At 40.2% G+C, this 15,234-nt stretch overlaps 2 protein-coding genes across 4 annotated transcripts in view; one reads left to right on the top strand and one right to left on the bottom strand.

Annotated features, from left to right (window-relative positions):
* Positions 1 to 8,585, top strand: part of VTI1B (vesicle transport through interaction with t-SNAREs 1B) — a 31,696-nt gene extending 23,111 nt beyond the window's left edge. The window contains exons 3-6 of one of the 2 annotated variants that reach the window (XM_030319387.2): positions 1,954 to 2,145; positions 5,170 to 5,343; positions 6,891 to 6,952; positions 8,212 to 8,585. In XM_030319387.2, coding sequence (XP_030175247.1) covers positions 1,954 to 2,145; positions 5,170 to 5,343; positions 6,891 to 6,952; positions 8,212 to 8,308 — 525 coding nt within the window. In that variant the 3' untranslated portion in view covers positions 8,309 to 8,585. Of the gene's footprint in view, positions 1 to 1,953; positions 2,146 to 5,169; positions 5,344 to 6,258; positions 6,863 to 6,890; positions 6,953 to 8,211 lie in introns of those variants that run through there. The other variant, XM_030319388.2, reaches the window with a different exon arrangement.
* Positions 8,500 to 15,234, bottom strand: part of ARG2 (arginase 2) — a 32,489-nt gene continuing 25,754 nt past the window's right edge. Inside the window, exons 4-8 of one of the 2 annotated variants that reach the window (XM_030319381.1) lie at positions 13,523 to 13,682; positions 12,533 to 12,627; positions 12,239 to 12,343; positions 11,124 to 11,260; positions 8,500 to 8,982 (exon numbers count right to left, since the gene is read on the bottom strand). In XM_030319381.1, coding sequence (XP_030175241.1) covers positions 8,777 to 8,982; positions 11,124 to 11,260; positions 12,239 to 12,343; positions 12,533 to 12,627; positions 13,523 to 13,682 — 703 coding nt within the window. In that variant the 3' untranslated portion in view covers positions 8,500 to 8,776. The remainder of the gene's footprint in view (positions 8,983 to 11,123; positions 11,261 to 12,238; positions 12,344 to 12,532; positions 12,628 to 13,522; positions 13,683 to 15,234) is intronic. The other variant, XM_030319383.1, reaches the window with a different exon arrangement.

Here is a 15,234-nt window from a genome sequence, read left to right as displayed (position 1 = left end):
GAGCCACCTGGTTGCCCCTACCTGGGTGGTCTTTTAAAATGAAATTTTAAAAGCTGGCCATTAAGATGAGTTATTCTTCTTTGTTAAAATTATTATCACAAAAAATGTACCTCAGAAGTGGTTGTACTTCCCTTCTGCTGTTTTAAAAGACAACATAGTGAATATGATTGATCTTGACAAACACATTGAAGACTGTTAAAGGAATCCCCTGATATTAGAGGGGGAGATTTCTGGTTTTTAATATATAATATGTTCTCTTTAATTTCATTTACCTAACTTTATTAGATATTGCAACATCCCAGTTTTGATGGAACCTGTCTGTATATTGACATTTCTCCCCTAAGTCCTCATAAAGAACCACTTGTCTGGTATATGGTCAGATCAAATGCAAGAACCAAGCAGTTGCCTTGAGTTTAGTTTTATTAATAAAAGCTGAAATAATAAAAATAAATTAATTAAATGAGAGAAAGAGAAAGCAAACAAACAAGCATAGTGGCTGGATTTGGTTCCTTGGGCAGGGCATGCATGGACTGGACAGGTTTCCAGTCAGGACCTAAAGTGGGCTGGTCAAATGTTGGTCCAGGCTGCCGAGCAATTTAACAACTGCTTCTCTCTTAATCTATAGCTTTTCTTTAAAAACAAAACAAAACCTTATTTTTTATTTTTTATTTTTTTTATTTTTATTTTTATTTTTTTAATTTTTTTTTCAACATTTTTTATTTATTTTTGGGACAGAGAGAGACAGAGCATGAACGGGGGAGGGGCAGAGAGAGGGAGACACAGAGTCGGAAACAAGCTCCAGGCTCTGAGCCATCAGCCCAGAGCCCGACACGGGGCTCGAACTCACGGACCGCGAGATCGTGACCTGGCTGAAGTCGGACGCTTAACCGACTGCACCACCCAGGCGCCCCAAAACCTTATTTTTTAGAAGTAGTGTCCCTCTCTCTCCATATCCTTATCCTCTAGCTTCATCAAACCCTTTCAGGAATTTGGGGTTAAAATCCAGGTTCCAATAGCCAAAGTATGGAAAGATCCCAAATGTCCACCGATGGATGAATGGATAAAGTCAGGCCACCAGATTGTGGAAACTGTGGAAACTATCTCCTTCACAATGGACATACTAGAAACTCTTCTTAATACCTGTGTAAATCTTGGCATCTGCAGGATACCAGTTATAGAATCAGTCTTCTTTTTTTGGTTAATATCTTTGTAGAATGTTAAACATCTTTCAGCTAATACCAATTTATTTGTTTGGTGCTTAGAAACTTAGCAAAATTAACCAATCCAACTTTGGCCATCCCAGGCAGATGAAAATAATTTATGGCTCTTGTGAACATGTCTGAGTGTTATATTTTACTTACCCAATAAAATGGAGATCTCATGTGGACCCCTGGTTATATAGGACATGGAGACAAACAGTTGATTTTCCAAAAGAAGAGGAAGGAAGAAACCTCATGCCAGACCCCTATCATTTTTAGTACAGTAGACTTCAAAGTGTTTCATGAGAGTACTTGAACTATAACAGCTTAAGAATTTGGTATACTGGAAAGGCAATTTGAAGATTTTGAATCCTGACTTCCCTTATTGTGTTATCTTGAGTACATTTCTTCAATTCTTACATATGAAATAGAAGTAGTATTTACTACCTTATTGAGGACAGGGAAGATTAAATGAGATAATACATATAAAAATGTTTAGTCAGATATAAGGTGCTTGTTAGTTTTTTTCACTCATTCATCACATATTTCTTGAATGCCTGTTCTATGCATGCTAGGCACTGTGCCAGGCACTCAGAATAATGAGGTGAACAGATCACATGTGGTCCCTGCCCTCATGGAACATACGGTTGAATACTTATTTGCAGTTGTCTGTGGTTTGATTAGTCCATACTAGGCATGTGCCCAGATGAGAGAGAAAAGAACCAGGCTATCTACTCACTTTCTGCCTTCCTAGCTGGCAGAGATGGAAGAGGAACTACGTTATGCACCTCTGTCTTTCCGTAACCCTATGATGTCTAAGCTTCGAACCTACCGGAAGGACCTTGCTAAACTCCATCGGGAAGTGAGAAGCACACCTTTGACAGCCACACCTGGGGGCCGAGGAGACATGAAATATGGCACATACACTGTAGAGAATGAGCATATGGTAAGCCTTAGCTGTTTTTTTTTTTTTTTTTTTTTATCTCAAGGGCCTGTGGCACAAAAATTAACCATGTCGTAGAGTAGTTTATGTTATCAGTGTTTATTGAACTCTTATTCTTCCCACCTTATCCTCTTTCCTGCATCCAGTTCCCCTCCCGCCTTGGGGTAACCACCTCTCCTGTATTTTTTTGTTGTTGTTAAATTTTTTTTTTTAACATTTATTCATTTTTGATAGTGAGAGAGACAGAGCATGAGCAGGGAGGGGCAGAGAGAGAGGGACACAGAATTCGAAGCAGGCTCCAGGCTCTGAGCTGTCAGCACAGGGCCCGACGCAGGGCTTGAACTCACAGACTGTGAGATCATGACCTGAGCTGAAGTCGGATGCTTAACCAACTGAGCCACCCAGGCGCCCCTCACCTGTCCTGTTATTTAATGCAGATCTTTCCCAACCATGCTTAGATTTCTTTGTATCTTTAATAAAACAGTGCTTGATATATAGTGGAGGAATACAAGAGTTCCCTTTTCTTATTGTATCTGGACTTTGTATTCTGACCCATAAATCCAGTTTTTTCAGATATGGTCAAAAAATTCAGTTAGGTTTTTATCAGGATAGCCCACGCTTTCAGGAAGGGGCTCACAGCTTACTCAGTTGTAATAGAAAGTAAGCCAGACTGCCTCTCTAGACCCCAGTATTCTGATTTATCAAATTAGACTGACAGAGTTGAAAATCTATATTCTGAAACTATCTAGAGAAGTTAAAGGAGTAAAAGTTTACAAAGACTAAATGTAATGTGTTGCATTTGGAATTATATTCCACTGTGCAAAGTAGAAATGGCCTGGCAGGTGGCCTGGCAAGGAGCATGGGAAAGAAATGGCGGGGCCTGTAAGTGCAGACTACATGTGTGTAGAAAGAATCCTGTTTGATGATGCGTCCTGACTATAGTTGAAGAGTTCAGACGATACTGGCCTGACATTTACTGGTGTCAAACTGGAGTATTTGAAAATGATATAAACATTTCAAAATTCACTTGTAAAGGGAGACTGGGAAAAGGCAGATAGGTGAAGCTTGTTAAAGTGAAATGAGAGGTATAAAGTGACTTTGGTCATTTGTTACCAAAAATAAACCAACAAAAAAAAGGGGGGGAGGAGATAAAGCCAAACAATAATTTGCTTTAAAATTACTAGTTTCAGAGTCATAAAAACAATTTAAATATACATACCACCTTCATTGGAATTACTGTCCCAGACCTCGAGTTGATTTATGTGATCTTACTGTCTTTTCCTTCTCTTCAATCTAATGTTAAAAATATCCATCTTTCATTAAAAAAAAAAAAAGCCTTATTCCTTATTCCTACTTCTTTTGAGCTGAATTAACTGGGATTTATTTCAGTGACATTCAGTGGTTCCATCATCCACTGGCCTGTATGCCACATATGAAAACTTCTCATCTAGAAACCCAATATTTTGGCTGCCTGATGGTGGCATCAGTAATAGGCCCTGTGAACCAGCCCCTTTCTGAGTGGTGCATGTATAAGTGCTTTAATAGCTAAGAACTTAACTGTTCCTATTTGTCGGTGGTTAATTCTGGCTGACAATGGCTACTTCTGTCGTCATGCCTTTGGTGCTTGGGATTATAGGTGGAGTAAAACTTTGGCAGAGATTTAGGAAATTAGGGCACTAGGGAAATTAGGGCAGCTTACTTGGCCCCAGATACCTCCTTCTCTGAGAGTAGTCACCAGTGTGGCAACTTAAGAGTTTATGTTTTGTATGGCTGAGGTGAAATTCTTTTGGGGCTTACCAGGATTGTAACCAGTTAAATGTTTTCCAAAATGTAGTAGTGTCACAAATCATTTTGAAGTCTGAATGTACTAAAAATGAATAGCTTATTCATGGTGCATCAGTCCTCAGTACCAGTCAGGTGGGAATCTTCAGTGAATTAATCTATTTCTAAGGCTATGGAATTTAGTTGGTTTGTTGTCCTGTCAAAAGTTACAGTCTAGGGGGCGCCTGGGTGGCGCAGTCGGTTAAGCGTCCGACTTCAGCCAGGTCACGATCTCGCGGTCCGTGAGTTCGAGCCCCGCATCAGGCTCTGTCTGGGCTGATGGCTCGGAGCCTGGAGCCTGTTTCCGATTCTGTGTCTCCCTCTCTCTCTGCCCCTTCCCCGTTCATGCTCTGTCTCTCTCTGTCCCAAAAATAAATAAACGTTGAAAAAAAAAAAAATTAAAAAAAAAAAGTTACAGTCTATACGCATATTCAGATAGCTCCTGCACCCCACATCTGGGCCACTGCCTCTCATAAATTGTTAGTCCAGAAAGTACATAAAATCATTGCAACCTCATCACAAACACAGGGAAAATGCTCTGTTTTTAACCTCCTTTTCTTGCATCACAAGTATAAAACCAGTGGAGTGAAAGGTATGTCATCTTATATTGGATTCCAGGTGCTTTCATCTGACCTTGAATATAATCTTATAGTTGATTAGCATCTTTGTTTGTCTTAAAAGTAATGAGGGGCACCCGGGTCGCTCAAGTCAGTTGAGTGACTTTATTTAAAAAGATATTTTTTAATGTTTATTTTTTGAGAGAGAGGCAGACTGCAGGCGGGGAAGGGCAGAGAGAGAGGGAGAGACAGAATCGGAAGCAGGCTCCAAGCTTTGAGCTGTCAGCACAGAGCTTCACACGGGGCTTGAACCCACGAACCGTGAGATCAGGACCTGAGCCGAAGTTGGACACTTAACTGACTGAGCCACCCAGGCACCCCTAGTGTCCAACTCTTGATTTCAGCTCAAGTCATGATCTCATCATTCCTGGGATCAAGCCAGCCCCACTTTGGGCTCTGCAGTGACAGCATGGAGTTTGCTTGAGATTCCCCAACTCTCTCTCCGCCCCTCCCCCACACACTGTCTCTCAAAATAAGTAAACATTGCACACACTATATCCCTTCTTACATCAGAAGGGTCATAAGGAATGTGCTGGCAATGAATTTATGATGGGAGATGTTTAATATTTCCGTTCCATTTTCTGGTCAGAATCGGCTACAGTCTCAAAGGGCATTGCTTCTGCAAGGCACTGACAGCCTGAACCGGGCCACCCAGAGTATTGAGCGTTCTCATCGGATTGCCACAGAGACTGACCAGATTGGCTCAGAAATCATAGAAGAGCTGGGTGAGCAACGTGATCAATTGGAGCGTACTAAGAATAGGGTAAGTCTGAGTGGATGGGGCAAAGTAGGTGGGCCCTTTATATCCTGATGCCTTACCACTGCTGGAAGTTACAGCAGTTCTGAATCCAGGGTCAGGACCTTTTAAGCACTTCAGCTTTTCTCAGTTTTTAATTTTCTTGGTTGAGAGCGTTCTCTTGAAAGTTTTTTACCCCTCAGATGTAGAGGTCATTGGAGGGGCCAGGGCGGAGACAGAAGAAACACAATTTCTGTATTTATGGAAGATTGTCAACTAAATCTATGACTGTAGCCACTCCATCCTTTTATTAATTCCTGTATTACCAACCTGAGATTTTTCTCATACATCTAGTAGGATATTATCCCGTTCTTATGAAAGTGTCTACTTAAAAGATCCTAGGGTTTTGGGGTTTTTTTCTCATTTAGAGCCAAGGCTGTTTTCCACATGTCATAAAATAGTACCACTAACAATTTATAGAGGGGGTCAGTCCTAGACTATGACTCTTTCCTGTTACCCAAGGTAAGCTGGATCATTGTGGGAAGAAAACAGAAACAACTTAGGCCAAATGCCTATATCAATGGAGTCTCTATCACTCTTAAGAGGTTCTGAAAAACTCATTTCTCCCTTTCCATATACCTGCACAGAAATTTAAAAAATAGTGCAGCTTGCCAGTAGAATGTTATATCCTTAACGTTAAAAGGCACATCCAAATTGAAGAATAGATACTGTGGGCAAGGCTTGGATGGAAAGTATTAGCTCAGTGTGGGGATTGGAGAGGATTTTCTCATATCCTAATAGCTGCAATTATCCCCATTTTTAAAGTAAATCAGAATAATGCCTTTCCATCCTCAGTGAAAATTCACAACTACTGATTTCAAGGTAAACTGTGGAGAAGACAACTTGCTTACATATTGTATGGTTTTTGACTTTTGAAAAAAGCAGGTGGATTGGTTGAATTTAAAAGCTGTGGAATGAGCTGAGATCAACTTACCATGGCCACTGGGGAATGGGAACAGATGGTAGGTGGCATCTGTTAAAATATCCCCCAGCTATCTTGATTATCAACAGGCAACCAAAGGGAAATGATTTTTTTAAAGGCTTTTAAAAGATTAATTCCTTTCACAATTCAGTGCATCTGTAAAAGTGGTGAAGAAAAAATGAATCAGATCCCAAAAGTGGTAATTGACCAGCCTACAAAAACAAATACTAACTCAAGAGGCCCTCCTGGAGTTTGGTTGATGAAATTCAAATCTTAAGTTGCTTCACAGTTACTGGTGAGGCACACTTGAAGCTTTTTTCTGTCTTGAGTAGCCAAGGTGAAGGATTAGCTTGGCCCCAGGAGTCCCCCACAGTAACCTTGGGACATAATAATTCCTAAGCCTGCTTGTTGAGTACTAAGGTATCTTATCCTTGCCAGTTTCTTCTACTTGTACTCAGAGGCCATCATTCAGATTGGTTTGATGGGGTTTTTCAGCACACACCCTTTAATGCCCACTGTCAGTTTAGGAATGTTCAGGTTCTACGGTATCTACTTTTAAAAGGGGGAAATAATTGCTATTTTTTCTTCTCAGCTGGTAAACACAAGTGAAAACTTGAGCAAAAGTCGAAAGATTCTCCGTTCAATGTCCAGAAAGTAAGTTTTAAAAAGTCACAAAATTTCTCCTACCTCTAAGACATTAAACAGTGACTTGCAAAGGTCCTGATAAAGCAGAAAGAATAAAGTATTATCTTGCATAAATATCCCAGGACAAAATTCTTTGTTAAAATTATATGCTGCTCTGACTTGGAGCAGTCAAAAATTTGTCCACTTTTAATCCCAGTTTACATTCTTCAGAGCACATGGGAGTAATAGAGCTTCATGTTCCTTGAAATATAGTTGTATAAACTTGGTGAGAAAACTTTTTACAGCTACTGCTTAGTAGTTGCTTTTGGCTCTGCTTGTCCTTCATGGAAGTAAGCCCCTTATCAGGGAGTTCTGTCCTGTTAGCAAGAAGTTGACTTTAAAAAAAAACAACCCTAGTGCACTAAACAAAACTACAACCTAGCCAGGGAACTAGTAGAGTGAGATTTTCCTAAACAGTGGTAAATGTCTTGTCAAACCAGAGGAAAGCTTCAGTTAGAGTTGCCTTGAAGAACCAGAGATTGAATTCTTTGTGTTAACAAAAGATAATATAACGGCTTCAAAAAGTTTACTGCTTTTATAAAGGTATCCTTTTGGGTTGATGGAGGAAGAGAGTAGTTAGATAGTGGTACTATATTTCTGCTATTTTGAAATATTCAACCTGATTTCAGAAATAATTTTTCAGGGTGCCTGGCTGGCTCAGTTGGTAGAGCATCTGACGCTTGATCTCAGGGTCATGAGTTCAAGCCCCATATTGGACATTGAGCCTACTCAAAAAAAAAAAAAAGACATCTTTCATATTTAATAAACACTAGCTCTCCTAGAAAAGCCTTTAAAGTTTTATTTAAGTAGTCTCTATACCCAACATGGGGCTTGAACTCAAAACCCCAAGATCAAGAGTCACATCTTTTTCCTACTGAGCCAGCCAGATGCCTCTAGGAAAGCTATTCTTAAAGTGAGAAAGTAACTACTATTTGAAAACATTTTAGAATCAAGAAACCATTTTTATGCTTTGGTATCTGTTGTCACAATTTTCAACATTTCCGTGAGGTAGTGTTATCCCTAAATTACAGTTGAAAAAAGCTTTCAAGATGTCACTTGAAAGAACCTTATATATACACTAACTTCAGTGGCTATGTGATCAAACAGATTTTCAATCTGTCTCACAGTATCTAGCCTCAGCCTGAGGGTCAAACTCCTCAGTATTACAAATGGACAGAAATAAGGACATCCAGGCTTCTGACTGTTCCCTGCTTTGCTTCTCTTTGTAGAGTGACAACCAACAAGCTGCTACTTTCCATCGTCATCTTACTGGAGCTGGCCATCCTAGGGGGTCTGGTTTATTACAAATTCTTTCACAAGCATTGAACTTCCTAGAGGGAAGGGTTTGCGGACCAGAACTTTGACCCTGTGAATGAATGGTGTTAGGGATGGGGAATAAGCGGAGTGCTGCTGTAAGGTAATGGTTCAAGGATGCACTGTGTAGCTAGACTGGGAGAAGGGAGGGAAGACGGAAAACCACTTTACTGTGAAGGAACAGCAACAAGACCAGTATGATATACCAAGGTAATAAATGCTGTTTATGACTCCTTTAAATTTACATAGTACTCCAACGTATTAATAGCCTGTGAACTGCAAAAACAAAAAAACCCCCACAAATTTACAGTAGTATTGGTCACCAAAATGGAGAGGGAAAGGAAACTTTACAATTGTGAGAATGCGCAAATGTTCTCATTAAGGCAATATTGACCCAGACAACCATTTAGTGTATGTGCCCTCAAATGCCTCATAATTCTGGAATGCCCATCATGACAAACGTGTCAGCACACAAAGTTCCTAAATTCTCACACGTTCTTCACTTTCTGATTCATCTGGTGAACTGGGAGTAGGAAGTTGGTCATAGACAATGTGCCCTCCCTCCCTTGTCTGACCAAAACTGGAAGCAATCACATCCACTGCCAGGCCTGCAGTAGCCTTGGCCTCGTCCTCTGAAGCAGCCAGCTGAGGATTGACTTCAACAAGATCCAGTGCTGACAGCAATCCTGAAAGAACAAAGCATGACAAAACCTTAGAAGATTCCCTAGCTGCTCTTTTCAGTGAGGGTCGTCCTACTAGATAGAACAGGCCAAGGTAAAAAGTAATTTTCTACTATTAAAATTACCTACGGTCAAGGAACCCCTTATACCTACCTCATCTTCTTGGGCATGAAGTTCAAACACTGTATACTAGAGTAAGATTAAAATCAATCATCCCTCTTCAACTAACAGAATAGGCATAGCTGTCAGGTTTTCTGTATGAGATGAGGAAAGAGCCTGTGGGGAGGAGGTAGGATTTTTCAGCCTACTTGTTGGGAAAATATGTGCCATGTCCAGTATTACTAGGAACCTTCCAGATGTCTGTATGTAGTTGTATGAAGAGATCTTTTGAGCTGTTCCCCACTTTTGAACTCTGACGTTTTCTCTCTTAAGGCACTGCATGCCCTGAAGTATAGTTATTAGGGCAGATCTTAGTCTCACCCCTGCAGGTCAAGGGCAGGTATCATGTCTGACAAGATGTTTAGGTCTCCCATCGTACTGACCCAGTATCTTGCGCTTAGTCAAGGGAAGACTTGGCCATACTTTAATCTGGACTTGTTACCTTCTGTGAGGGCTGAAGAACTTGTACTAAAGGGTTTGAGAAGGGAAGAGTAAACCCGAAGAACCTACCCAGACATGCCTTCTACTCCCCATCCCCAACACACAGGCCCCACTTCTTTAAGGTAAACTTTTTTGTTGTTATTCTGGGTGAAGTTAATCTACCTCTTCAAGTCATTTGAACAGACTAGTATTGGAGAATACAAGTATCAGTATACTTAGACCACTTAGGGTGGCCATGAAGCCTGGAAACATGGGTGTATATACCTACTGATTTATTGATACTGTAGTATAGTACATGACCTGCTCGGTGCCATTACATTTATTCAGTGTACAATCCATTATGAGCAATGTGTAGTTCAATGCAAAACTGAAATGAGCAGGCATGTTACTGCAGCATTTCCACCAGTTCCTGTGCAAGCATCTGGGTCTCTGATGATTTGTGTGTCTCATTTCCACTGACTAAACCGGAAACTTTGTAGCCCAGAAAGTAATCCAGAGGGTTTGAGCGATTAGAAATAGGGGGATCTGGGTGGCTCAGTTGAGCCTCCAAGTCTTGATTTTGGCTCAGGCTGTGATCTCACACTTTGTGAAATTGAGCCCCACATCAGGTTCTGCACTGACAGTGTGGAGCCTGCTTGGTATTCTCTCTCTCCACGCCTCCCTCCCTCCCTCTCTCAAATAATTAAACTTTAAAACATAAATAGGGGCACCTGGGTGGCTTAGTAGGTTAAGCGTCTGACTCTTGGTTTCTGCTCAGGTCATGAGCCCTGCGTTGGCTCTGTACTGGCAGTGCAGAGCCTGCTTGGGATTCTCTCTCCTCTCTCTGTCCATCCCTCACTTGAGCTGTCTTGATCGATCTCAAAATAAATAAGCTTTAAAAAAAAGTTTAAAAGGGGCGCCTGGGTGGCTCAGTCGGTTAAGCGTCCGACTTCGGCTCAGGTCATGATCTCGCGGTCCATGAGTTCGAGCTCCGCGTCGGGCCCTGTGCTGACAGCTCAGAGCCTAGAGCCTGTTTCAGATTCTGTGTCTCCCTCTCTCTGACCCTCCCCCGTTCATGCTCTGTCTCTGTCTCAAAAATCAATAAATGTTAAAAAGAAAAAAAAATTTTTTTTTAAAGTTTAAAAAATAAACTATCAAGCTCTAGTATAAGGCTTATCCTATATGAAAGGACCCAAGATATTGTCCATCTTTAAACTATCTTCCAGAAGGTTTAACTCTACCTTCTTAATTCCAAGTGAACTAACTTTTAATGTCAGGGTAAAAATTATAGGTACTTGGCCTTGCTTTTTAATCTTAGCCTTTAGACAATTCAGATGCAAAGGACTATATCAGTTTGGCAGGTTATTCAGTATTACCTTCTCATATTTTGCTATGATCCAAGTCAAAATATGCCTATAAATGACTATCCCTTATTAGTCTGACCAAATGACTTTCAGTTATAAAAGTTTAAGAAATATCGTATCTGTAATGGCATGGAATAGAAGAAAATCTTTTGGCATGTTAGAGGTCAGCATATTTCCATAGTTAACAGGATGATCACTTCTTACCTGTATTGTGTATTTCTTCAGTAATATACATGCCTTCTCGATAGGTCAGTCCTCCTACAACAGGGGTTCCTGTGGCTGGAGCCAGTGTAGGGTCAAATGCATCAATATCAAAACTCAGATGGATTGGCCTTTGTCTTCTTGAGAGGAAGAGGATAAGAGAATAGTCATTTGGGTGTACTTGGACATTGATCCTTCCTACAGTCTTAGTTCCTTGATTTTGTTGCTGTTAGTCCTGGTACTTTGCTAATACAGCAGATTTCCAGGTTTCCTATTCTGGATGTTACTGTGTATTACCATATTAGCTTTCTACACGCCACGTCATAATTTTGCCATTTGTGTGCCTCAGATTAACTGCAGTTTTTATACTTATGACTTAACCTAGGCATTAGAGCCATTCACATTAACAACTGTCAATAGAGGGAATTCTTCACTTTTCCTAGATTGATCTAGGTTACAGTTGCTCAGTCTCTCCATATAATAGCAGCTGAACTTAATTGATTTGAGGTCTATAATCTTATCTCCCAATTCTAATTTCAGTTTCGCCCTGGTTTCCAAGAGTAGAAACTAGCATACAACACATATATGCTAGATAACTAAATTTCTTAACAGCTTAAGAAATGTAATTGCTACCTGGTAGTATGCCATTAATCACCTGGAAATAAAGACTCCACACTGAGCAAATGCCCTTATAATTAGCATCTATTGGCATTCATCTGCCATCTTTCTAGCTATACTGTCAAGATTTGCTCAATATAAAACTTTCAGATGAAGCAATTGTGAGCTTAGGAAAGAATGGAACAGTTGAACAAACACTTCTCATCTCAAAAGATAAGACTTAAAAATGGACTTAAAAAAAACTTCATGAGAGACAGAGGAGCTGGGCAATGACTTCAAGGAAACCCCCTCCCAATCCCAGAGGAAGAATATGACCTATGTTTCATATTCTGCCTTTCCAAATTATTTGAATTTTTTTGTATGTGTACATATTTTGCTTTTATTTTAAAAATAGCTGCTATCCTCAAGACATGGGCTAAAGTGTGTTGTTCATTGGGAGTCTGCCCTATTCCCTTTGGGACTTTTCCCTTTGGAAGTAGACATCCACTGTAGTTACTTACTTGCCAATTAGCAGATCAAATGTCTGTTCCATAACCTTCTGGATACCAAGTCGATCTATGTCTCTCATGGAAAAATACTGGATATCATAATTCTTTAAAATAAAACTGGATGAGATATAAAGGAAGGAGTCCTTAGTTTAAAGAGCATTTTTAATCAAATCCTTGTTGGGGTGGGATTGGGGGTGAGTCTGTCTCTATAGTGACCTACAACAGGTTAAGGCAAGGAACAACCTATCAAAAGGAACATAAATATCCGAGACAGGCCCAAAGCTTAACCCCAATGTATCAACTTACTGTTCAGGAGGGTCCACATCTCTCAGACCAATATACACGATACTTGGGGAAGAGATACAAGGTTTGATCCAAGAAAATCCTGGGAGTTGTGGTACCTGTCAAAAGAGGAATGGACAAGACTCATCAAGGATTCTTGGTCTGACCAAGATAATTACTGTGTGCTTCTCAATGTATGCAGGCTGCTTTCTCCTCCTACCTACAAGATATGCTTAAAGCAGCACAAGACACACATGCACTGGGAAAGAACTGATAGAAGTAGAAATGATTCAGAAGGCAGGCAGCTGAAGAACACAAATTTCCTGGAATAAAAAAAAAAAAATTCTCCTAAGGTAGCCACGGTTTCTCATTAACTTACCTAAATAACAGGAACACTGCTGATTAGCCCTTTTTCACCCCTTTGTACATTACTGAATTGTTTACAGAATGGTTCTTGAAACAAAACCCAGTTGCCATCTTATGTTGCCTACAGCCAAAACAGGAATTCTGCCTAATGAATAACTTTTGTACTATCCTGCTTTAACTTGGTCCCTCACTGAGGGGAAGGATATACAGATTCTAGTCTATACCTAATATGGACTCCCATGTTTTCTAAACCACCTAGGAAAATATTACCTAGAGGTAATCATAATTTTACTTTCCTCTGGACCAGTGGATCTGAGAGTGAAGCAGGACTGGGGACCTCTAACCAAGAAGTCCTCATGCTATAGGTATATCAATCACTAGAGTTATGCCACTTTCCTTTCTTGCAAGATTATGACACACACACACCCTCCCTCAGAGCAGGGACCATATCCTGGTCCTCTTTATATCCCTAGCATCTAGTAGACTGCCTAGCCCGTAATAATTTTGATGAACAAATGAAGGAATACTAAACATTTCTACCACCACCATCAGCCCATCCTTCACAGAAATCGTATTGAACTAGTTCCTCAAAGCCCCAGCATAATCCATGCAAGCAATTCAATTTTCTTTTCATTTCAGCCCACTGACCTTGTCCTGTAGTTCTCTGAGGAGAAATGAAACTGGCTGTCCATGGAGATTTCCAGATGAAGTGGTGAGGGGTGTATTGATGTCAGCATGGGCATCAACCCAGATCACACAAAGGTCTGGGCAATGTCGGGCGTGGCCACTAATGGTACCAATTGCCAGGCTACAAGAAACAAACATGATAATCGAGGCCCTCTGCTTGGCAAACATCACCAGTAACAAATATCCTCATGTCAGTGCAGTTCACACTTTGTCCTCAGGGCAAAGTCAGGGCCCCAGACTGCGGCTGGATTTGGATGACCAACAGTCCTCAGCCTGTAGTTCCCAAAGATTAACCTTGAGTGAGTTAAGGAGAAGTGGAAGGTTCCAAAGATTCAAAATTTGTTGACTGCTTATCATTCTAGTTTGACAGAGGTCATTGCTCTCCCTAAAATTTGATATTAGTCCTGGCCCAGAAAAGGACCTTACATAATTGTTCAATGAATGAAATCCAGTTAAGTGGTATGTTCTATATGTTACAACTCACAAATATTTCTTAATACTTAAGGAAGACCAGGGAGATCTAATTATTACTTTCAAAGAATCAGTTATTTAAAGAAAAAAAAAAGAATAGTTCTATTAACTTTTTAAGGATAAAAATTAGCATTATAGCTTTGTAGAAAGATTATGTGCTACTTCCTCAAAGGAAAAGTCAAAATTGCTAAAGACATTAAAGTAACAGGGGAACCCAATTAAAGATCTCATTTATCAGATCACTAAACATTTATTTGCATGTTATCTTCTATCTATTAGCATGACATTCAAGTATCAGTATTTTTTGCCTTTCCTTGTCCTGGGACTCTGTGTACATGGGCTAACTGTCCTGTCTCCATTGTAGGAATACAGCTGATGAAATCGTGGTTGGAAAGCTGCCCAGCTTCCCAGTAACCAAAGAATTTGACATAGATGGGAAGTGCAGCTTATGCATTTTAGGAACTAAGTACAGCTATCCTTCTTGGTCAGTATAGCATGAGACAACATTTTAAGCTCCATGCCCCACAAAGGGACTTTCTGCGGGATAGCATGGTCTAGTGTGAAAAGTGGTGGACTTTACTGTTTCTTTGTTTGTTTTCCAGAAAGCTGTGATCTAGCACAGGTTATCTAGTTTTTCTAGACAGTTTCCTTTTCTGAAAGGGATAATAATCTTGGCTTAAGTCAGAGATAGTTTGATGTCTAAGACCATAGTTTATATCATATTGTGTAAATGGAACAGGGTGACCTAAAGATGCCTCCTTCCTTTAAAATGTTCAGTAGCTGTTCAATATGTACACTCCTCCCTTCCTTTCTAGAATCTTCCAGATAGCCTTAGTTTTAGCACTGAACAGAAAAATCAGGAACAGTGAAAAGGGCTGCAATGTAGATAACTACAGAAAAAAGAAAAGCCAAACATTATGATGATCACCTTGATAAGCAGTTCCCAAATAGACAACCAAAAGAAAGTCAATATAAATGAACTTCAAGAGATAACACTGAGCTAAAAGGAAGAAGGCCCACCCTCTGGTTGATTTAACTGGATCACTGTAGAAAACCTAGCTACTGTCTTATTCTACCTGAGATTTTATTCCTAATGAGATCTACCTGCATTTCCAGTTGTAACAAAGATTCAACTTCTGTTAAGAGATCTGAAAAGCTCTGTGTGCACCTCAGGGGATGTTGCTAGATTGACTCTCAAAAGA

Source organism: Lynx canadensis, chromosome B3 (assembly GCF_007474595.2).
Source record: "Lynx canadensis isolate LIC74 chromosome B3, mLynCan4.pri.v2, whole genome shotgun sequence".
Lineage (NCBI taxonomy): Eukaryota > Metazoa > Chordata > Mammalia > Carnivora > Felidae > Lynx > Lynx canadensis.
Note: the sequence above shows the minus strand (reverse complement) of the source record. Positions and strands in the feature narration are given on the sequence as shown.